Raw genomic sequence first — 22204 nt, 5'->3', positions numbered from 1 at the left:
ACAGCAATAGAGAGATTATTACAGTAAATTCAGTTTCCTAGTGATGGGTTCAGTAACGTGGCGATTGGTTCCTGGATGGGAGCTTTTTATTTTTGGCTGTCTTCACATTGCCTCCAGAGAAGAGTTCCTACAGAGCCCTGCATGCGTGACAAAAATTCAAGTTACACTTTATATCAGAGATTTTGGAGGAACCATTTTGTGGCAAAATAATGCATTTTAAAACAGTCAAACCACCAAATACTGAATGATCCGTGCTGTTTGTCTTTTTGTGACGTTGTGCAAACCAGTGGTTCCCAGGCTTTTCCAACTCCCTTTTAAGTCTCAAAGTTCTCACGGCCCACCTCCGCAACTGTTGATTCACCAGCCGTCTCCCGTCTCTCTTTCCTTTGAGTTCTCCCTGTTGCCAGCTGGCTGTCCATCCTCACCCTCCAGTTTCAGCCATCAGCATCAAACATAAGTCAAGCGTAATACGGTCCTGTTGCAAAGTGGTCCTATGATAACAAAATGTCCTCAAAACAAAACAAAATAATGAAAATAATAGTTAATCATTTTTATATCTTTTTAAACGTCACTGAGTTTTAACACTTAAAACATTATTCAGAATATTTTTATGTGATTACATTTCCAACCCCCACAAAAATTATAATATTTTGGAAATTGTGTAGGGCCCCACTTACAATACTTTGCCAGGGCCCACAGGTGGGAAACATTATGAAGCCCCCAAAAATTTGGGGGTTGATTCATTGAAACCTGTCTGAAATTCCAGTTCACGCTTCCCTTCAGAGGGAACCACCAAAGTATCAGTATTGAAGTCAAATTATTCAGCTAATTTTTTCATGAATTCGTGAGAGGGGAGTGATGAATCACCATGTAAAACCAAGCCTTCTCTTGGCTTCTTGAATATCTACAGTCTCGTGGAGCTTTTTAATTTCCCGTGTGGTATCCGTGATGTATTTCGGCATCTGAGCTCCACTTTGGTCCTGAACAAGGTAACTAGGCCTCACTCCACCAAAGCTAGGACCAAGACCCCCTCCTATCCCTTCTTTTGCGGCTTTGCAAATTGGAAAGACATTTCTCTGAGCTTCTGCTGCTGCTCTGAAGATCCGCTTTGAATACTGCTGAAACTGTTGTTCCTCTTCGGCGATGGCTTCTGTGTTCTTTGCTTCAAACTCGTGTTCCAGTCTTACCAGCTGATGTTGCCTGGCGCGTTTCTCATCCTGCAAGTTAAAAATAGTCGTCGATTTCTGTCAGAAAATACCTGCTCACTCAAACTTGATCATTTGACAGTATAAACATCACCATTTGTTTGCTATTGAAGTCTTGTAATTTCTTTGCATCTTCTCTCATTTTCTGAGCCTTCAGTTGTTGTTTCTCTGTAAATATTTGGTCGGCCTCTCTCTTCGCCAGAAGCATGTCTCGCTCCTTGACTTGGTTCATCTTGTCCCTCTGCTCCTTCTCTTGTCTCTGATGGAACACGTATTTTGTTACCATGGCAAAGGATTATGTCACCAACTCCACAGCAAACCAACATGAATGGCATACCATGCGTTCTCTATGTTCAGCAATGGACTTCAACATGGCTGCCCTCTTCTCCTCCTCTTCCCTCTGCTGTTGTGCTTGTCTTGCATCCTGCTCAGCCACAGCCTTAGCGATTCTCTGCTCCTCGCGTTCCGTCTGCTCTTGCTGAGTGGCTGTGAGTTTCATCATGATGTTCTCCCTGCACATCTGCGCTTCTCTGAACACAAGAATTCCCAGTTGTTATTGCTAAGCTGGAGCTGAACCCACTGATACCATGAGCTGATTCTTACCTAAACAACTCTTTTTCTTTGTCTTTCCTTAACTTCATCATTTTTCGCTTTGCGGAGAGAAAGAGTTTTCTTTGTTCGTCTTCCAGTTCCTGTTTTTGTGCCTCTGTTGCCTTCATTGTTTCTCTATCAGTGAGATGTTCCTGTGAATATTCATTAACAAACAATTATCATAAAATAAGACAAACTGATATCTCATGCTTCTTGGACCCACCAGGTGAGTTTGCATGAGGTTTCTCTTCTGCTTTGCTTGAGCTTCCTCCTCCAGTCTTTGCTCCACCAGGTGGAGCTCCTGAAGTTGCTGGATTTTCTCTCCCTCCTCCTTGACAAGTAGCTTCTCTCTCTCCATCGACAGCTGATTCTCTTTGATCCTGCGAAACAGTTGCACTTGAATAAGGCTTCATTTAAGCACCAGCATTGCTTAATGGAACATGCTAAGTTTTGGGTAAACATATTTGTTTGCTGCCCTCCCCAGAGTCCAACAACCAGATTGAGAGCCTCCTCCTCTGAGCAGTAACAAGTTGAGACCAACGGAGACCTCTTGTTAGCTTAGCATAATGAATGGTAGTGGGTGGAAAATGTTAGCGCACCTCAGTCAAAGGATAAAGTTCAATATCTTAGTTTGACCAGAAGTAATAATCAGTCAGTTACAATGCGGTGCTGCATTAAATCACAGTCACGTTTTTATCCAAAAAGGAAGCTTTTATTAAAATTGAAATATCTTATTTTCACATCGTCACTTTCTTAAAATATTGCCTAAGTCTTTTTGACAATTCTTTTTTTGAAAATTTTGCCTAAAACAGCTCCTTATGATGTTTTGTCTCCAGTTTTTTGTGTTTTCTGAAAAACTTGAAAAAAAAAGACTTTATTTGAGATTCTTTGAAGGCAGCGACGATATTAGTTTGTTACATTTGTTATGCGCAACCCTAGTTATGTAAGAGCAATCAAAGACCATTATGGAGAAAAGTGTATTTATATATTTTCTAATATGTTCCTCTCATCCACTTCCATTCATTGTGCTCATCTCACTCGCTAGTCTGTGTGGGTCTCAGCTCCCCTACGCACAGAGGAGAGGGGATCTATCTGCCTCTTTGGCTCTGGAGAAGACAACAAGTGAGCGTATTTCCGTCTGATGTGATGGGAAACCTACTGGTTCTTCAGGGCCTCAGCGACATCCCGTCTCTCATGCGTCTTCTGGCAAACCCTCTCCTGTTCTCGTCTCAAAGCTTCGTCCTCCCTGGTCTTCATCACCTCAATGTCTTCTTTGTCCATATCTTTCAAGGCATTCTTTATTCTTTTCTTCAGCTGAATCTGCACCTCTCTCTCCTTCAACACTTCCGTCAGCAGGAGTGCACTCTGTCAAAGCGGCCGAAATCAATCAGTCCCGACGTTTTCTACTTCAAGACCCAGGTTTTCCTATTTGAAATGGGTCAGTTCAAAGGAAAGCATCCCGAATTGTATCATTCCCATCTAATTTGAAGAGTTGCAATGAAATCCAGCTAGAGTCTGATGTTTTGTCTCAACATGCTGCTTCATTTTGAAGACTTTCAGCGCCTCATTTGAGAACATCGAGCTGGACTTCTCACTCTGGGTTCTGCATCATTAAGAAAACCATATTAAATGTAGTCGGAACAATTTTTTTTTTTTTTTTTTTGGATAAAGGAAACCAGAAGCGATGGTTAGTGAACCAAACTGACCCCTTTAAGAGGGATTTTTTTAAATGAATGATCAGCTAAATTGATTGGATTATATTATTGTAATATTTTCAGAAACTTTTTAATGGTTCAAACACATGATTTCTATCCTGTTTAAAATGAAAATCTGACAAAGAAAATAAATCCCTTGCAAAAAAGCGAGCATCAACGCAAAAGCATTTCCGCCACAGGAGAACCACTGGTTTCCTGTTTCCAGTCATACTCACGTGTAACCCTTTGACTCGGTCAGTTTGGTAATACAGCTGAGTCTTGGCTTTCTCAATGACGTCTCTACGCTTTTCCTCCTTGTATTTTTTCTCCTCTAAATCGGTCAGTTTCCTCCTCTCCTCCTCTACCTGCTCCCGGATTTTCTTTGCCTCCAGCTTCTTCTGTCTTTGACCCTTGAACAAATATGAACATCCATGGTTTTAGTGTCTTTGTAGTGTGTTGTGATGGTGCAACCTTCTGCGGGGAACTCACAGCGATGGTGTTGGACCACTGTTTGACTACATCTTTTGATTGCAGGTGCAGCGCCTCTCTCTGTTTCATGGCCTCTCTCTGGCTCTCCTGGTCTCTGTTCACCTGGTTCAGTTCATCCTGAATCCTCAGCCAGTCGGACCTTGTTAACACAGTCACTTGTCTCAGGTCTGGTGGCTCAATCATCCCGCTGGCTTCCTCGGCCGGAGACGCTTCAAACGCGGGAGGGAAGGAAGCCACAAAGATCAACTTTAAGCTCATTAGGAATCAGGAATGGAGCTCAGTTTGTGGTTTGTGTAATGAAGTCATTTTTGGAATATGACTATATATATATATATGTGTGTGTGTGTGTGTGTGTGTGTGTGTATGTACACATATATACATATATTTAAATACGAAAACGTACACACAAATATATGTATATATTTATACACACACATACGTACATATTCTTCTTAGATATTTCTATTTTATCTCGTTTTTTTTATGCCCAGAGCCTTTTCATTTATTGAAATGTACTTGTCTTTTGAAAAATTGCACCTAAGGGAGTTGCAATCCAATTTCATCGTATGCTATACAATGACAATAAAGGCTACTCTATTCTATATATGTATACATATATATGTATATGCATATATATAATGTACACACATATATACCACATACATACATACATACATATACCAAATGTATGTGTGCACATATATAATTATTATTGTATGGAATGTATATAAATATATATAATTTTAGATGAACATAGAAAATACTGTTTTTCAATAAAATAGTGACAGTTATGTCTTGAAAGTGGCTAGATGTTCATGTACTACTCACACACACACTCACACACACACTCACACGCACACACACTCCTATGAGCCTCAACGAACCTGAGATCGATAAACCTGGATTAATAGCGCTCACCACTTTTACTGGAGCCTCTCCGGCGGCCGTACTGAACCACCGAGGACATCTGGTGTAGTTTCTAGTTCTGATTCTTCCAAATAAAACACTGCACAATGAAACCTTTATCTTTCTCCAACCCTGGTAGTCAAGTCTCCTCAACTCAATCAGTCTTCATTTGTTGTGGTGTATCCTAGCAACAGCCGAAGAACATGATGCCGTCCCGCTCACTGACGACAGATGGCGCCAAAATGTCTATCGCTCTATCGATCTGTGACACACAAACACGCACACTTGACCATTATTGTACTATCTGACACATTTAATTTTCCTCTGAAAATTGTTTGAATTTAATAATATTTTGCTGTTTATATGCAGGTTGAGGTAGATTTGTTTTACTGAACTCCACTGAAAATTAAACAAAAAATAATTGTTTGCAAAAAAAAAAATCATAAAAGCTGTTCTTTTAATTATGATTACTGGATTTTAGTAAGTTTATTCTCATTTAATTAAGCTGATTCAACTTTTTTATCATATGTGGTTTACGTGTGTTCTAACCAGATATTCTACAAGATACGATTGAGGACAGCATGCGTTTCCATACTCATTTTATTGTTGTTGTTGCAGCATGGTAAACACAAAACCCGACTCAGGGACAGATCTGTGAAATATGAAATCTTTCCAACATAATATCAGGATGTAACCTGGTTCACTACTTTGTAAAACATGACAGCGCGTTGATAAACCTGGGACATGACAAAAGTCGTTATTATGTAGTAGAACAACTTCACGTTCGTATATGTTTTCAGTTAAGGGTTAAAAAAAAACAACAACTTTGTCTCCAGTTCAAAAGCACAGAAACATAAAAACAAAGCATAACAAACGTGGTCAAATTAGTGAAATCGAGGTCATGTGCAGCCCGAGGAGTCAGCTGATGGAGAGTGTCTGCTGAATTAAGGCCGATAACCCTGCTCTCGTACGAGGGAGGTGAGGCAATTAAAATAGTCCTTGCGTCATTTCAAGAAAACACCTCTACCAACAGCTCCTTCCGTGGAAGTGGGTCGTGTCACGTTTAATCTCGTGACATCAAAATAATATTTTTGCCTCCATGCCCAAAATAAATATGGATAAATGATAAATAAATACGTAAGTAAAATACAAGGCTCTGTGACCATTTCAGGGCTCCGAACTCAATTTTCTATTTTTACTCCAGCGGGCAACACTTAAACGCTATTTTACTTTTTAGATTAAATATATCAATTATAATTCACCGATCGTTCGGAACAATTAAACTCTAACTCTTGGACTCGGCAGACGTTTTTATTTTTGACAGCAAATGATGTGTGTATGTTTATTTTATTGCATTGGTTGGGACTTTGATTGTGTGGATGCTTGACCTGCTGACGGATGAAACCAAACGAGTTTTCAGGGCGGACTCCAGTTTCTCTGCAGGGTACAGGACGCGATCAAGGGGGCGGGATTTACTTTAAAAGGGGGCTGTCTTAAATCCTGGATAACCATTCAAAACCAGCCGATCGAGTTAACAACTTCCCGTAACCATCATTTCAGCGAAGCCGCTTGCAACCACCCGACACAAGTCCCCCAACGCTCAGGAGCTAAAATGGCCTCGATCATCTCCATCAAGACGGTGCTGATCAGCGAGAGCGTGGACCCCCGCTGCAGGACCATCCTGGAGGAACACGGCATCCGGGTCACCGAGAAGCACAACATGAAGAAAGATGAACTCATAGCAGAGATTAAGGTGAGGTTTTTGTTGCATAACAGCTCCCCGCAAGTATCACTTTTCTACGAAACACGGGGATTTGTTTGTCTTGTGCACGTTAAAAAGAAAAAAAAGTTGAGCGGTTGCAGCCTGCATCACCTCTACCAGCTGCAGATGTTTCGGATCAAAGCTAAAACCGCAAAGTAGCAGCTCGTGTTGGAATGAAAGATGGTGCAAGGTGAATGGAGGTATTAAGTGAATCCAGCTTTTCCTATTGAATTTGACACATTGGCAGGTTGAGGTGTGAGATTTACTTGAGACGGTAGCACCGCCCTCTGACGAGCTGATGCAACTCACACCATCACTTTCTCCTGACTGCGGGGCCGCTGCTGACCCCGGAGATTTGAGCAGCTCTCATTCAAAATGACTTGCATACGACACGAGTATTTGTCCGAAGTGAACTCGCCTGATTAGACATCTGTCAAGCAAACAAAGTTAGTCAACAGTTTTCTGCTACTGTTACGCGGATGAACTTAAAAATACAGAGACAAATGGAGACTAACACGAATAAACTCCAAATTACAAATATGCACGGTTGGTTTCAGATGTTTTTTATACATCTCTCCCTTAGTGAATAATTATTAAATCATTTACAGGTATTTAGATACCTTCATCTTTTCAATTTAATCTGTGGGTAAAAGAAATGCCATCAATGGATCCCATGGGAGAGGTATAACAATCAGCTTTTCTCTGAGTTCAGGTTTGGCAGCTGTCGGCACAATTAAAGTCCATCTCCTGGCATGCATTAAGGGGTTCAAAATGTTATGCAGTTGTATTTTATTTTGTTTATTTATTTTTTGCAAATTAAAGTTGAACTACTGAATACAGGCTCTCTCAGTACGTGTGCTCCAGATGTTTCCACGTCATAATGAATATTGGACCGTGTGTGGCTTGCAAGCGGTTTGTGATGTCACAAATTGTGCGGGTAGGCCGAACTCTTCAAATGTGGCTTTCATACAGCGAAGAGAAAACTGGCATTTTCACCACTGAATAAAAACAGCCACAATATCTGTTGCAGGAAGATGAATTTTAGCACATTTTTTCTGAACTCATTAAAAATGTCAGGATTTAAGATTGGCCCATGATGGTATGAGCCGAAAATGTTTTTGCCCCGCAAGGATGAAACGGATCCAAAACACCCTTGAAGAATTTATTTGATTTTGTCGTCCATCTTAGGTCTACGACGGGCTGGTGGTTCGATCTGCTACCAAGGTGACGGCTGATGTCATCAATGCTGCCAGCAACCTTAAAATCATCGGGAGAGCCGGGACCGGTGTGGACAACGTGGATGTTGACGCCGCCACCAGAAAGGGCATTATAGTCATGAAGTGAGTGTGCAGGCTCACCACAGTCTTGATTTACTCTTCTAGTGACAACATAATAACTGTCCAGCGTTTGATCCAGCACACCGAGCGGAAACACCATCAGTGCCGCAGAGCTGACATGTGCCCTCCTGATGAGCCTCTCAAGGTAAAGCCATACCCTTCTTCTTTTTGAACTCTTTCTATTTGCCACTGTGCAGTCAAATGTGTCTGAACTACTGTCATGTGACTGCTATCAGAAACGTGCCTCAAGCTGTGATGTCGATGAAAGCTGGGAACTGGGATCGCAAGAAGGTGAGCAGAGATTTCCAGCCAGTCCTCTGACTGTGTTTGGTCTCGGCACACAAAGCGTTTACTGCTGCATGGAGGGATCCATTGTTGCGTCCGTCATCAGTAATCAGATGTGACTCTAGGATCTGAGCGGTTCTGGATTCTGGGTTTGTTGTTTTTTCTGGCGAGTTCATTGTGATTGGTGTCTAATGTTGCAGTTCATGGGTGCAGAGCTGTACGGCAAAGTGCTGGGAATAGTTGGACTTGGGAGAATAGGGAAAGAAGTGGCGCAAAGAATGCAGTCATTTGGCATGAAGGTGGGTGATCACATGACCAGACTGTGCGTTTCTTCCCGATGAGGTGTGATATTTACTGAAGATCCCTTTTCCTTATCAGACGATTGGCTATGATCCAATCACCCCACCCCAGGTGTCAGCCAGCTGGGGAGTGGAGCAGATGTCTCTGGAGCAGCTGTGGCCCCAGTGTGACTACATTACTGTCCACACTCCCCTCATGCCCTCTACTGTTGGTGAGTGTTAAGGGCCAAAAGACCCACCAACGCCCGTTTACACCTTCTTTAGTCAGCATTCACTCCTGGGTGAAATGACCCTGCAGCAGAAACGGGTATTTACTGATGGAACACACATTCAGAATGACGAATGCGCACATGACGTGTGGTTGGAGCTCCACTATCAAAAACATACATGGAGGAAAGAGCTGGTCATCTCCTCTTGTGATTTCTGTGACTTTGTCATCCTCGCCAGAAATTCTGTGTTCAAGCAGCGGCACTCTGGCAGGGAGTTTGGAAAAAAAATGAACTGCAGCTTAAAAAAAAAAGGCATCAGAAAGTCCGTCTCTGTCCTCCATGCTGCTTTTACTGTAGTGATCAAACACTGTACATAAACCCAAGATACTACACCGGGTCAATTAGCTGTTATTAGCATGTGTAGCTGTCGTGAATGGCACTTTTGTTATGGAATGCCTTTATTTCCTGTCCTCTGTAGGCCTGCTAAATGATGAGACATTTGCTAAATGCAAGAAAGGAGTGAAGGTGGTGAACTGCGCACGTGGAGGCATCATCGATGAAGCTGCTCTCCTCAGAGCTTTGGAGTCTGGTCAGTGTGGAGGAGCAGGTCTTGATGTCTTCGTAGAGGCAAGTTTATCAGAACATACAGATGTCACAGCCACAGGAATGAGTCCCAAAACCCGGGAATAAAAATGTGAATTTTTAGTTAAATTCTGGAAATAAAGTCTGCGGTTAACACAAGCCGAAGGTATTTTATTATCTTCTTCTACAACATAAATGCCATAACTCTGAAGCATTTGTGCCTTTTTAAAAATGTGTGGTTTCTGACAAGAGGCAAAATGAGGCTACAGAGGTCGTACTGTAGCAAAATGTTGGCTGTCGTGACGTTTAAGCCATCATCCGTGGCATCGTTCTTTTTTAGCATAACGTTAGCTCTTCTGCACTTCCGACTGTTCAACAATTGACACTTCAAAAATCACTTATTTGTTGAGACAATCTTGCTGAAATAAACACGCTAATCTCGTAGTCCTTTCTTAGCTTATTTTCACCAGTCATCCAAAATCCAATGTTTTTGGTTGGAGGGGAATCCATGGTTATGCTAACGTACAGGATTTCTACAAAATATATATTCCCTTCTGTTCTCTTGATGACAAGTCTTGTGTGTCATGATGACATCTGTATCAAAGTATTTGTTTTATAGTTAAATTCCGTTTATAATCGCATTTGAAAATTAATGGGGATGCTGTTGTCTGTCAGGCCAGCACCGCCTCAGTTAGACATAAGCCGTCCCTCTGGTTCGGCAAGACAGATTTCAATTGAATGCATCAGCTGGTCGCACTGGTTTATTGTTGGTTCAAATGCGAATGGTACTAACCTTTTTCTTTTTTATTTTTTTTTTATTGGAGTGCAGGAGCCCCCTCAGGACCGCTCATTAGTCAACCACCCTAACGTCATCAGCTGTCCCCACCTGGGAGCCAGCACCAAGGAGGCTCAGGCGCGATGCGGGGAGGACATTGCTCTGCAGATCGTAGACATGGTGAAGGGCAACAACCTGGTCGGAGCTGTACGTTCTCATCGACTTTCCTCGTTTAACAAATCGCTTTTCAGCCCCATTTGTGCAATACCAAAATGTCTGGAGTTTTGCAACGTCATAAAGCTGAGACACTTTGGAGGTGGAGTAAAACAGCAAGGTCAAACAGGGGACAGCGCAGTGAAGAGCAAGCGTTTCTAAAGTATTTCCCAATTTTTAATGTATTTCCTCATCCATTTCCCACATAGGAACTGTATAGAGTTTCGCCACGCTAAGTAACGTCTGCCTAGTTTTTGTCCATCATTACTCAGCAGAAGCCCCAAAGACCTTATTCACAAGCTCAGTATTCCCACAGACAGCTCGTTTAATCTTCATGAGTAAAATTTCTTGAGGGTCTTTTTTTTAGTAAAGATAATTGCAGCATAAAATTCTAAAAACAAACGTGTGCGATAACAGCACTTATGAATTACATACAGTGGGTAAAATAAGTATTGAACAGGTCACCATTTTTCTCAGTAAACATACTGTATCTCTAAAGGTGCTACTGAAGTTTTAACCAGGTGTCAGTAACAACCCATGCAAAGGAATCAAACCTTAGATGTCTATAAATTATGCATTAAAAATGCAATGATGAAAAATGTATTGAACACACAATTTATTGAATACTAATAGCAGCTTCAAGGTCCCTCCATATGGAGAAACTAGTTGCTGCAATGCTCAGGTGTGATTTTGACCCATGCTTCCACAAAAGTCTTCAAATCTTGAAGGTTCTGTGGGCCTCTTCTATGAACTCTGATCTTTAGTTCTTTCCATAGATTTTCTGTCGGATTCAAGTCAGGCGATTGCCCGGGCCATTCCAGCAGCTTTATTTTTCCTTCTCTGAAACCAAGTTTCCTTGGGTGTGTGTTTGGAGTCATTCTTGCTGAAATGTCCACCCTCATTTCATCGTCACCCAGGTAGATGGCAGCAGGTTTTTAATCAAGAATGTCTTGGTACATTGTCCCATTCATCCTTCCTTCAATTATATGAAGTTTGCCAGCTCTGTATGCTGAAAAACAGCCCCACATTATGATGTTCCCACCTCCAAATTTCACTGTTGGTAGGGTGTTTTTGGAGTGATGTGCAGTGCCATTTGACCAACAAACATGGTGTTTTATCTCATTCAGAGTTCAATTTTGGTCTCATCTGACCAGACTATATTCTCCCAGTATTCCACAGGCTTGTCTAAGTGTCACACACCAAACTTTAAACAAGCTTCAACATGATTTTTCTTCAGTAAAGAAGTCTTGCATGGTGAGCATGCAAACAGGCCCTGGCTGTTGAATGCGTTACTTATTGTTTCCTTTGAAACAATTCTACCTTCTTGCTGAAGCTACCCACAAATGGTCGTTGTCTCTTGGTAAACTCTTCTGATCATTCTTTTAACGCCTCTGTCAGACATCTTGCGAGGAGCAGTTTATGATGAAGTATTGTTGTTTCCACTTATGGATTAAGGCCCCAGGAGTGCTCACTGGAACAGTCACAAGTTTAGAAATCCTCCTGTAACCAATGCCATCAGTATGTTTTGAACAGTAAGGTTACAAAAGAGAGCTCTCTGCTTTTACCCATCATGAGATGTTTCTTGTGTCACAGTCAGTTGGAACTGAACCAGCTGTTACTACATTAACAAGGGGCAGGATTGCTTTCTAATCACTAATAGATCTCAGCTGATGGCTTGGCTTATCGTGCCTCCATTTCTTTGTGTGTTCAATACTTTTTCCCAGTGTCCTTCCATTTTTTTTTTTTTAACACAACTTTGTTGTGCGTTGCATGGGTTGTTATCAACATCTGGTGAAAATTTCATGTCAGTTGCACCTACAGAAATATTTTTTTCTGGGAAAAATGGTGACATGTTCAAAATTAACCCACAGTGTAACGTTGACACTTTGGCTAAAGTGAGTCTTAAGCACAGCAGTCTGACCCTGGGACAAGTATATTAAGGAGTTTAACAACCGACTACATCTGCAATGCATCTAGAAAACCGTACAGGCTTAACTAAAGATGAGCTTTCCTTTTGTTTTTTTCTCTGCGTACTCGGCACTTCGACGTTGCTCTCACATTTACGATAGCCAGATTCATTTGATTATAATGAAAGTGTTGAATTTCCATTAGCAGCAGCTCGGCTTGTAGAACAACCTACAAGTAGCACCATAAACAATTGGATTTATTTTCTAAATAAACGAATTATCACTTATTATCGTGCAAATTCAAATTGCAGTCGTAGGCTGGATAATAACAGCTGAATATTATTTTTCAACATTGGAAGCAAGAATTATGTGCCCTTCCTAACAAGAAGGTGCACTGAAGATAAGGGAACAAAACCAAAGCATCTGATTGGTATTCGGTGATTTCTTAATCTTCTAAATTTTAATGATCGTGCGGAATGAGTCTCGTAAGTTCACCTCACACTGGCGGAGTAGCCGTTCAAATAGTGCCGGTTCAGGAAGCGATGAATGCAGTTTGCAGCTTTCTCAACAGCCGCTCATTCACACCAGGTCCCACTCGACTCTTGAGATTCCTGTTACTCACCCTGGTGACTCCCCTGTTGTGGACATCATTGAAAACCTGTTGTTGGGAAAGAGTTTCAAGACGGAGTTGCTTCTCTGTACCACTTTCACAACTCTCTCTCTTTTCCCAAAATTGCAAAGACCGGTCACTCAAATAACATCAAGGTCAACACTGAACTTTAATGAGTCATGAAAATGGAATTGCGCAAAGATTTTTTTTTTTTTTTTTAATGTGTATGATGAAATGTTAATATCTGTCATCTTAAGTAAATCTTTAATTTGTTATGTGGGCTACTGAAATACAACATTTTACAGTTTACAACAGCTAAAATATATTCTTTTTTTGACATGAGTAGGGATGAATTGAACAACAAATATCACATTGTGTGTGTGTGTGTGTGTGTGTGTGTGTGTGTGTGTGTGTGTGTGTAGGTCAATGCTCAAGTTTTGGCCAGCACTTTCTCCCAGGAGTCTCATCAGTTGATTAAACTGGGAGAAGCTGTCGGTGCTGTGCTGAAGTCATGCAGCAGCGGCTCCAATAAACCACTGAGCCATGTGCAAATCACAACTCAAGGTAAGAAGTGATACTACCCTCTGCTGGTAGGATGTGAAACTACCACTCTAGTTGAATGGATCTGTTTAGTCACAGGCGGCCAGGTGGTGCAGTGGTGAGCGCTGTCGCCTCACAGCCCCTGTGCCTGCATGGGTTCTCTCTGGTACTCTAGCTTCCTCCCACAGTCCAAAGACATCAAGAGGGGACGAGGCTGATTGATACTCTAAATTGACTGTAGGTGTGACTGAGTGTTAATGGTTGTCTGTCTCTATGTGTTGGCCCTGTGATGGACTGGTGACCTGTCCAGGGTGAACCCCCCCTCTCGCCCGAAGGCTGCTGGGATAGGCTCCACCCCCCTGTGACCCTTAACAAATAAACAGCAGAAAATGAATGGATGGCTGTTTAGTCACAATAGTTGTTGTTATTAGAATTTTCTAGAGTTGGCAACTCACTTTTCTTGTTTTTTTTCCTCAAACCAGGCGACATCATGAAGTCCTCCACTGGTTACATGACGGCTGCTGTTCTGGTCGGACTGTTCAACAGTGAATCTGGATGTTGCCCAAACCTCATCAACGTATTGAGCCTCGCCAAGGAGTCTGGAATCATGGTAAAATGTCCACTTAATTTGACACATCCCACATAGTAATGAGCTCAGTTATCTCCTCATGCGTGTCAACCAACTCCTCAGGTAAACCAAAGCCACTGCGTGTCAGACGGTGCTGCCAGCGGTGTGTGTAAAGTGGAGGTCAAGGCTGATGGCTGCAGCTACAAAGCTAGCGGTTCAGTTCAAGGTGGCGTTCCGGTCCTGCTGGAGCTGAGCGACTGTGTGTTCAGACAGCCCGTGTCTCTCACTGGGAATCTGCTCTTCTTCAAGGCCTCTGCAAGTCCTCAGCTCCTGTCTTCAGTGGCTGGTGAGCGGACGGAAATAAGAAAAAAATCCAGACAAGTCATTTCACTTATGACACGCTCAAGATGGAGGGCAGCTCTCCAGGTTTCTGGGGAATATTATTCTACGACCATATTATTCATGCCACTTTAAATTATACAAATCATCTTTTTGCTCAGGAAAAAAAGGCAAGAAATGCAGTTAAGATACATAAATGGATACTTAATTGATCTTTAGCAGGTAATTGCATTGCTATGGCAGCAGTTACAATCACATTCTCAGACAAAAAACACTAAACATTAAAAGGTGACCTGTGCCCAACTCCTTACCTATCCTAACTATATAAAAGTATTAAAAATGAACTTACAATCAAGACAAACAATTGTTAATCCTAGTGGAATTAAAAGTTTACATTTTTATACAGATACAAATTTAAGACCTTTTTTTTTAATATAAAATCTTTCAGTTATTTTAGCCAGAAAAACACATGTGGCCTGACACATTAAAGGGTTTCAGTTACTCCATATCCATCCGACTGTCAATTCTGAGCTACATTCAGAAAATGAGCTTCTTAAAATCGTTTGCTTGTTGTCTTGTGGAAAGAAATTACAAAGCATCAACTCATGTTTTGTACAAAGTGACATGATGATGTGGCAGCACAGAGGAGAGAAGATCTTGGATCATTGTTTCACAGACTTCAAGTGTCTCTGGAGGTTTACCTCTGTTCTCCATTTGGTTGCAGTTCATTCATGTATACATATAACAGCTTTTCAACAGCAGCTGAGGACAACGACATGGATGAATAAGATAAATCAAGTGTTGGATACACAGAAAACACTGTTTAATAGGACAATGCAGTGAAAACTAATTGACTTGTGTGTTTATTGATTATTTTTGTCTCCTTCTAGGACTGCTGGCCTCAAAGGGAGTGGAAATTGAATCATTCAGTGCTCCTGCGGACCGAACTGGAGATCTGTGGTACTGCGTTGGGGTGTCGTCCCCCCTGCCGGACCTCGGTGTCCTGAAGCCGATGGTTAAAGCAGCAGCACAGTTCACTGCTTAAAGGAAGATAGCAGTGCTGGGACAACATTCAATATCTGAAATGTTGGCGATAGGTTAATTGATCCCGCTTTGCCTTACAACTAACTTGTAAAGAAGTTCAAGAGTTTAACACTTAGTTTTTGACAACATTCCAATGTTAAGATGTTTACATGCGCTGTAGGAGTAAAGCTAAAATTTTCTATGTCACGTGTTCCTCAGTTTTTTGAGCTTTGGCCATTATAAATGGATATGTAAAATAAACATACAACAGTATTCTGAGACCATTTGTCAGGTTTGTTGTTTGAGTTATTACATCACACTTGGGTTGGACACCAAGAGCCATACAATACCATGAGCATTAATAATTTAAATTGTGCACACATCCATCTGTCCATCCATCATCAGCCTCTCATCCTTTTGAGGTTAATGGGTGGGCTGGAGCCAGCTGTCAGGCAAGATAAGGGGCACACCCCGGACAGGCTGCCAGTCCATCACAGGGCTCACGTATAAAGACAGACAAGAGTTTCCAGTTAACCTGACATGCATGTTTTTGGTGTGAGGGAGGAAGTGGGAAAACCAAAGTGTGCATGCATAATTTGGTAATTTGATGTCAACTGCTGATTGGTAAAGTTCCATCCATCCATTTTCTACTGCTTATCCTGTTAAGGGTCACAGGGGGCTGGAGCCTCTATCCCAGCAGCCTTCAGGCATGAGGCGGGGTTCACCCTGGACGGGTCACCAGTCCATCACAGGGCCAACACATAGAGACAGACAACCATTCAAACTCACAGCCACACCTATGGTCAATTTAGAGTATCAATCAGCCTCGTCCCCTCTTGATGTCTTTGGACTGTGGGAGGAAGCTGGAGTACCAGAGAGAACCCACACAGGAACAGGAGAACATGCAGACTCACACAGAAAGATCCCGTGCTGGAGCCGGGGCTTGAACCTGGAACCTTCTTGCTGGGAGGCGACAGTGCTGACCACTGCACCACTGTGCATCCCCATTATAGAAAGTAGTAAAAATAAAAAAATACTGTTTGAGAAGGTGTGTCCAAACTTTTGAGTGGTAGCACATATATACATACATACATACTTACTGTGTGTGTGTGTGTATATATATATATATAAGATTTGTCTGTAAAATATCAGAGAATTAAATATTACATACTCATATGTATGTATGTAAATATAGGTGTATGGAATATTTTGCAGAAAAATCTGATTTCTTGCATACATCGTCAAATCTCTGGTATCTTGCCCACATAAGGCAAAATATTTTTAATCACCTAAGTCATTTTTCAAGTTTTTCAGATAAGAAAAAACCTTGAGACAAAACATCACAACGAGTTGATTTAGGCAAAAAAAAAAACAGCCAAATCTCTGATTTCGTGCATACATGCAGTCAGAATTCTGATTTCTTGTCAGCAGACGGTCAAATCTCTATCTTGAAATCAGATCTCTATCTCGCGCACATGCTGTCGTATTTCTGAAATTATGAAAACATGCAGTCAAATCTCTGATATCTTGTAGTCAGATCTGATATCTTGAACTCTCAAATTTCTAATAAATCACAGTAAAATTTCTGATTTGTGGCTCTCATGCATAGAATCTCGTATCTTGTGCGGAGTGAATCTTGTGCACTGCTGTAATCCCTGTTAGGATTAGGTAAAGCCTCAGCCACACTGGAAATGGGTTCAAAATACCATGGCAACAACAAGAATGAGGGACAACATGAGCGGTGAAAAGCTTCTTTGGGCTGGACTGAAGGCGATGGTCATTTGAATTAGATTTGTATTCCACTGGGGATGTCTCCTCGCTCGGTGGGGACCTTAATGCGCCTCAACGAGCGCAGCACGGTCACGGGACTGGATGGAGGTTATATTTAGGCTCTGGGAGAAAATAGCGGTGCTGGGCGATCCCGATGAGTGTTTTTCTCAAGGACCTGCTGGGGGAGACGGGAGCGTGGCGTATGGGAGGAGGGGGATGGCCGTTGTGCGGCGCCTCATACACACAAATACCAAAATAGGACAGAAGCGCAGCTGTGAGTGTACTAGCGCGCTAAATTGAGCCTGGTGTGCTGTGGAGAAGACGAAGCAGAGTGTCATTGTTGGAGGGTAATTCATGGAGAGAAGGTGAGAGCGGAGATTTTAAAGCTTTGCACCTCACAAGGGGCGGGAAACGAGTGGATTTAACCCTATAGGTGGAGTCGTGTCATCACTGACAGGCTGTTTTCCATGCAGATACCATGTCACATCACCAGATCTACACCTACGAGTTCTGTGATGGAGAGCATCCTGCCCAGCTCTTGGATGCTCTGAGGCATTTCTACATCAGCGACCTCTTCACTGATGTCTCCCTGCAATGTGGTGAGTCAGGTCAGGTCTTTCACTGTCACAAGGCGCTGCTGGCAGCCAGGAGCTCCTATTTCAAAGTCATGTTCACAGCTGACATGAGAGAGAGGTCCAACAGACTCATCACACTGGCAGGGGTGGACTGTGGGATTCTGGCTGCCCTGGTCAACTTTGTGTACACAGCTCAAGTGAGCATCACTGAGAGCAACGTGCAGAGCCTGCTGGAGGCTGCAGACCTGCTGCAGTTTATCTCTGTCAAACAAGCCTGCGAGCAGTTCCTCATACGCCTCCTGGATGTGGACAATTGCCTGGGTATGCATGCCTTTGCTCAGCGGCACCTGTGTCCTGGTCTGGAGCGAGAGGCCCGGAGACTAATTCTGAGCAGGTTCTCAGAGGTGACTGAGCAAGAGGAGTTCCTGGAGCTGGATCTTGATAAGATGAGGACTTTTCTGATGGCTCAGAACCTTGATGTGCAGAGAGATGAAGTGTTGATAGATGCTGTGGTGAGATGGGTGACCCATGACCTGGAGAATCGTGTCGATCACGCTGCAGACCTACTGCAATCCATCCACCTTGACCTAGATGAGATTTATTTCAAGGCCACATTGGATGTGCACAGAGAGTGTTTGCAGAGAATGGACGGAAGATTTAAATCTATAATCGTTCAGGCTTCAAGGCCCATCAGCAAGGAAATATCTACAAGTGGAAAGATGTCTTCCGGCATGTGCATCATTGGAGGATACTACTGGCACCCTCTGTGTGAAGTCCACATCTGGGATCCTCTAAGTGACACATGGGTGCAGGGAAAAGACATGCCTGACCATGAACGAGAGAGCTACAGTGTCAGTCTGCTCGGGGCTAATATCTATGTGACTGGAGGCTACAAGACTCACACTGTTGAGGCTCTTGACACAGTGTTTATTTACAACTGTGACTATGATGAGTGGACCGAGGGTCTCCCCATGATCACAGCTCGCTACTACCACTGCTCTGTCGCTCTGAATGGTTGCATTTATGCTATTGGAGGCTACAGAGGAGGAGCACCAGAGCAAGAGACGGAATATTATGATCCATTGAAAAAGAAATGGTACCCAGTGGCCAAAATGATTCAAGGTATGCAAATGAAGTGATTTGATCTTTATTAGTATGTCAGAGTGACGACGATGATGATGATGCACCTGTCACCTCCACACCTCCATCCCCTCATTACTTGACATGGGCGTCTTGCAATATGTTATCAATACACTGGCACCAAATATCACTATTTTATTGAAAACAACTGATAGTATTAATTCCTTCATTGTCATTTTGTCAAGCTGTGTATTGCATGTGTGAGTTTTCCAGAAGCTCTAAGCTAAGGTGCAGTTGGTTCTGTCTGTGTGTCTGTAAGCAGGCAGAAAAGAGGACAGAAGTCATTACGTTTTGGGGCAAAGCTGTTTAACATTCATCCATTTCCTATACCACTTAACTGTTAAGGGTCACGGGGGGCTTGAGCCTATCCCGGCTGACATTGGGCAACAGGCAGGGTACGCGCTGAACAAGTCGCGGGATGTTTAACATCGTGTAAATTTGAATTTATTAAAACTGGTTTGTTTTAGGTCATTCGTCCTCCGCTTATCTTTCACCAAAATGCTGTGGTGGTCTGAGCTCTGTAGTTGGATATTTTTTTCTTATCAGTTGTCAAATTGTGTAAATCTTATAAGACACAATGCTGTGGTTAAATTCTTGATCCCTGCTCATACAATAGAAGCTAATAACTTTAACCTATCTGCTGTAGCTATTAACACATTTGTTGTTCCGTCAAAATCAAACCGACCTTCACTTTTGTTCACGTTGCCTGCAGACTTGATGTGGTCATGCTTTTTATTGGGGAAACTAAATTTGATGTAACTGCATATGGAGTACGATGAAAGATGGATGACTGTCATTTTCAAAATTATTGAAGTCAAAAAGGAGGCACTGATGTAGGTATAAAAAAAAGTCCTTTATTAGAAAGCAGGGACAATCTCTCTCTCTCTTTCTCTCTCTTTCTCTCTCTCTCTCTCTCTGTATATATCTATATATCTATAGATATAGATATATCGATATAGATATATATTTCTATTTTTTGTGGCATATGAAGCAATTTGCAAACACTAACTACCTGTGTTTTCTCTGAAGGTGTAGGAAGTGCCACTGCCTGTGTGACAGGAGATAAAATCTATGTCACTGGAGGTCATTACGGGTACAGAGGAAGCTCCACCTATGAGAAAATCCAAGTTTACAGGCCGGATGTTAATGAGTGGAGTATCATTACAATAAGCCCTCATCCAGGTATGAGAGACAGAAGAAAGGAGTGGAACATAAATGCGTTGAAAACAGTTTTCTAATTTGCAATCCTCTTGTTTCCAGAGTTCGGCCTGTGTTCTGTGTCTTTGAATAACAAGCTTTATTTGGTGGGTGGACAGACCACTATAGCAGACTGCTACGATCCAGAGAGAGACGAATGGAGATCAATATCTGGGATGAAAGAGAGGAGGATGGAGTGCGGGGCTGCCGTAATAAATGGTTGTATTTATGTAACGGGGGGGTACTCCTACTCCAAAGGGACTTACCTGCAGAGCATTGAGAAATACGACCCTGAACTGGACACATGGGAGATTGTGGGGACTCTTCCCAGCCCAACCAGATCACACGGATGTGTTTGTGTTTATAGTGTGTAAGACTGTTATGGTCTTTCTGTGCCAAATAAATCAAATTAATTACTGTAATAGTGGAGGTGTGTGATACACAAGATAACCTTTGTTTTGCACAGGATTAATACCTTCAGAGAGTTACACATTTGACACTGTAAATGTAATTAAGAACAAGCATACCACCAAAAACTCAGCGGCTTTTTAGTTCGCATTTATAGTTTTATAAGTAGTATTTTAACATTTCTGTTTGATTAAATTCATATTTGACAAAGACTTGATTTAAATCTGCATGAAAACACACTATCGTTGAAGTGCTGGTACACACTAGCTTTTTGATCGGGTACAGCTGTGCCTGCAGGCTGCTTGTTCATTAAAAAAATCAATACATAATTTATGACCTAATCAATCGTTGTTTTTTTTAAAAAAGGTATCTAGGAGATTTCATTTCATTTCAATCAAAACCAGTGACTATTTATTTTTCACAGTATGTCACACTTGTAAGGTAGAGGGTTTTTTGTTGTTGTTGTTGTTTTGCTTTTGTTTGAACTTCATTTGAACTGGTTTTAAGAGGCCAAATCGGGAGTGTTTGTTGGGTACAGGTCCTGAAAGAACTTTGGGTGGTAGGTCTCAAAACATCCAGAGGAAACAAGAAGTATGGGTAATAATAATGTTGCAATCGTGTTGTGCTGTAAGCACATCAGTAATGACGATTTTCATGTTAAGACAATAGCAAATTTATGATGTGGTTATTATCTCACCATCTACACAAACACTCCCCAGTTGTTTGTGCAAATTTGCTTTGGTTTATGCCCTGTGGTGTGTGAAGAAAGTCCAAGTTTCAGTGAAAGAGTGACAGTAAAGGTGCAGCTCAGTGAAATAGTAGAAATATCAAACCTGCGCAGCAGCCACAGCTGAAGCCCTTTTACAAGACACAGTAAAGTAAATCCACAGAACAAGTAATGCATAGGGTCGGATGATGCTGGTGGAAAGCAAATAACCAAGTTTGAGAAAATACACCGGCTACTATCTATAAGAAAGGTAAAATGATAATGTATCATACTCCAGAAGTATATTTCATGCATCAATTCCATTCAGTTTACATCTTGTAACAAATGCTTCATTTACTTCTCAGTAACTATCAGACAGCTGCCTAGAGTCTGGAAGAATGCAAACCCATAATAATGAACAAAATGTAATCAAAAGATGCAAAAATAAAATAAAATAAATAAATATCGCTGGGGGTGGGTGTTGCACCAGGTTGCCCTTTCAGCTCCTTTGTTTGTCACCGATCAAGGCCATTATTCCTGTAGACTTGATGGTCTGCATGGTGGGTGGGAGGGAGCACAGTTGGGGGGCCACAGGAGGGTCAGGCCTCAGTGTTAAAGGGACAGTATGTACATTTCCAGCTAGCTTTATTTATGCACATTTTCAGTGTGCATAAAAAGTGGAACCAATGAAAATTATATATAGATATGCGTATATATAAATACAAACATAATAATCATCTATGTATCGTGAAAACGTTTTGATGCTCTGAGAAAGTGGAAAAGTTTGGGTTATGATAGATGCAACGGAAAGAGATTTACTGACTAAATGATGATGTACTTAAATCACGTGATGATAAGGGCTCATGGTCGCCGTCAGCACCGTTACCAGAACTCTTCCAAGAGCGCCTAACTGTAATATCTAAATCTTTCCACTTCCATTGACCCTTGAGGTTATAAACATCCTGTTATTTTGGTTTCTAGCAGAGATGGGTAAATAATTATATACACTCAAGTAATGTATCTAAGTTCAGTTTTGTACAATACTGTTCTTCAATACAGTACTTAGGTACTTAA

General features: G+C 41.8%; 3 protein-coding genes across 4 annotated transcripts; 2 read left to right on the top strand and 1 right to left on the bottom strand.

Moving 5' to 3' along the window:
* Positions 1 to 73: 73 nt before the first annotated feature.
* Positions 74 to 5057, bottom strand: cfap210 (cilia and flagella associated protein 210). Its single transcript, XM_086220707.1, has 9 exons — positions 4898 to 5057; positions 3980 to 4188; positions 3727 to 3900; positions 2956 to 3161; positions 2020 to 2176; positions 1809 to 1948; positions 1543 to 1735; positions 1300 to 1464; positions 74 to 1217 (listed from the first exon to the last, which is right to left on the bottom strand). Exons 1-9 carry the CDS (start codon positions 4944 to 4946, stop codon positions 864 to 866), a joined length of 1647 nt encoding a protein of 548 aa, XP_086076833.1. The 5' UTR covers positions 4947 to 5057; the 3' UTR covers positions 74 to 863.
* Positions 5058 to 6390: 1333 nt separating this feature from the next.
* phgdh (phosphoglycerate dehydrogenase) lies at positions 6391 to 15612 on the top strand. Its single transcript, XM_086221305.1, has 12 exons — positions 6391 to 6638; positions 7836 to 7987; positions 8064 to 8129; positions 8221 to 8275; positions 8470 to 8568; positions 8648 to 8780; positions 9256 to 9404; positions 10189 to 10341; positions 13287 to 13428; positions 13887 to 14014; positions 14096 to 14318; positions 15202 to 15612. The coding sequence occupies exons 1-12, from the start codon at positions 6498 to 6500 to the stop codon at positions 15354 to 15356; spliced, it is 1596 nt and encodes a 531-aa protein (XP_086077431.1). The 5' UTR covers positions 6391 to 6497; the 3' UTR covers positions 15357 to 15612.
* A 1447-nt stretch (positions 15613 to 17059) lies between these two features.
* Positions 17060 to 21521, top strand: klhl23 (kelch-like family member 23). 2 transcript variants are annotated; one of them, XM_086221304.1, is made up of 4 exons: positions 17060 to 17469; positions 17578 to 18801; positions 19849 to 20001; positions 20080 to 21521. In XM_086221304.1, exons 2-4 carry the CDS (start codon positions 17583 to 17585, stop codon positions 20388 to 20390), a joined length of 1683 nt encoding a protein of 560 aa, XP_086077430.1. In that variant the 5' UTR covers positions 17060 to 17469; positions 17578 to 17582; the 3' UTR covers positions 20391 to 21521. The 2 variants fall into 2 exon arrangements, with proteins under 2 accessions (XP_086077430.1, XP_086077429.1); XM_086221303.1 differs by having other exon boundaries at positions 17060 to 18801.
* The last annotated feature ends 683 nt before the right edge of the window (positions 21522 to 22204 follow it).

Source organism: Aulostomus chinensis, chromosome 12, assembly GCF_037954235.1.
Source record: "Aulostomus chinensis isolate RoL2024-O1b breed Wild chromosome 12, RoL_Achi_v1.0, whole genome shotgun sequence".
Taxonomy (NCBI): Eukaryota; Metazoa; Chordata; class Actinopteri; order Syngnathiformes; family Aulostomidae; genus Aulostomus; species Aulostomus chinensis.
Note: the sequence above shows the minus strand (reverse complement) of the source record. Positions and strands in the feature narration are given on the sequence as shown.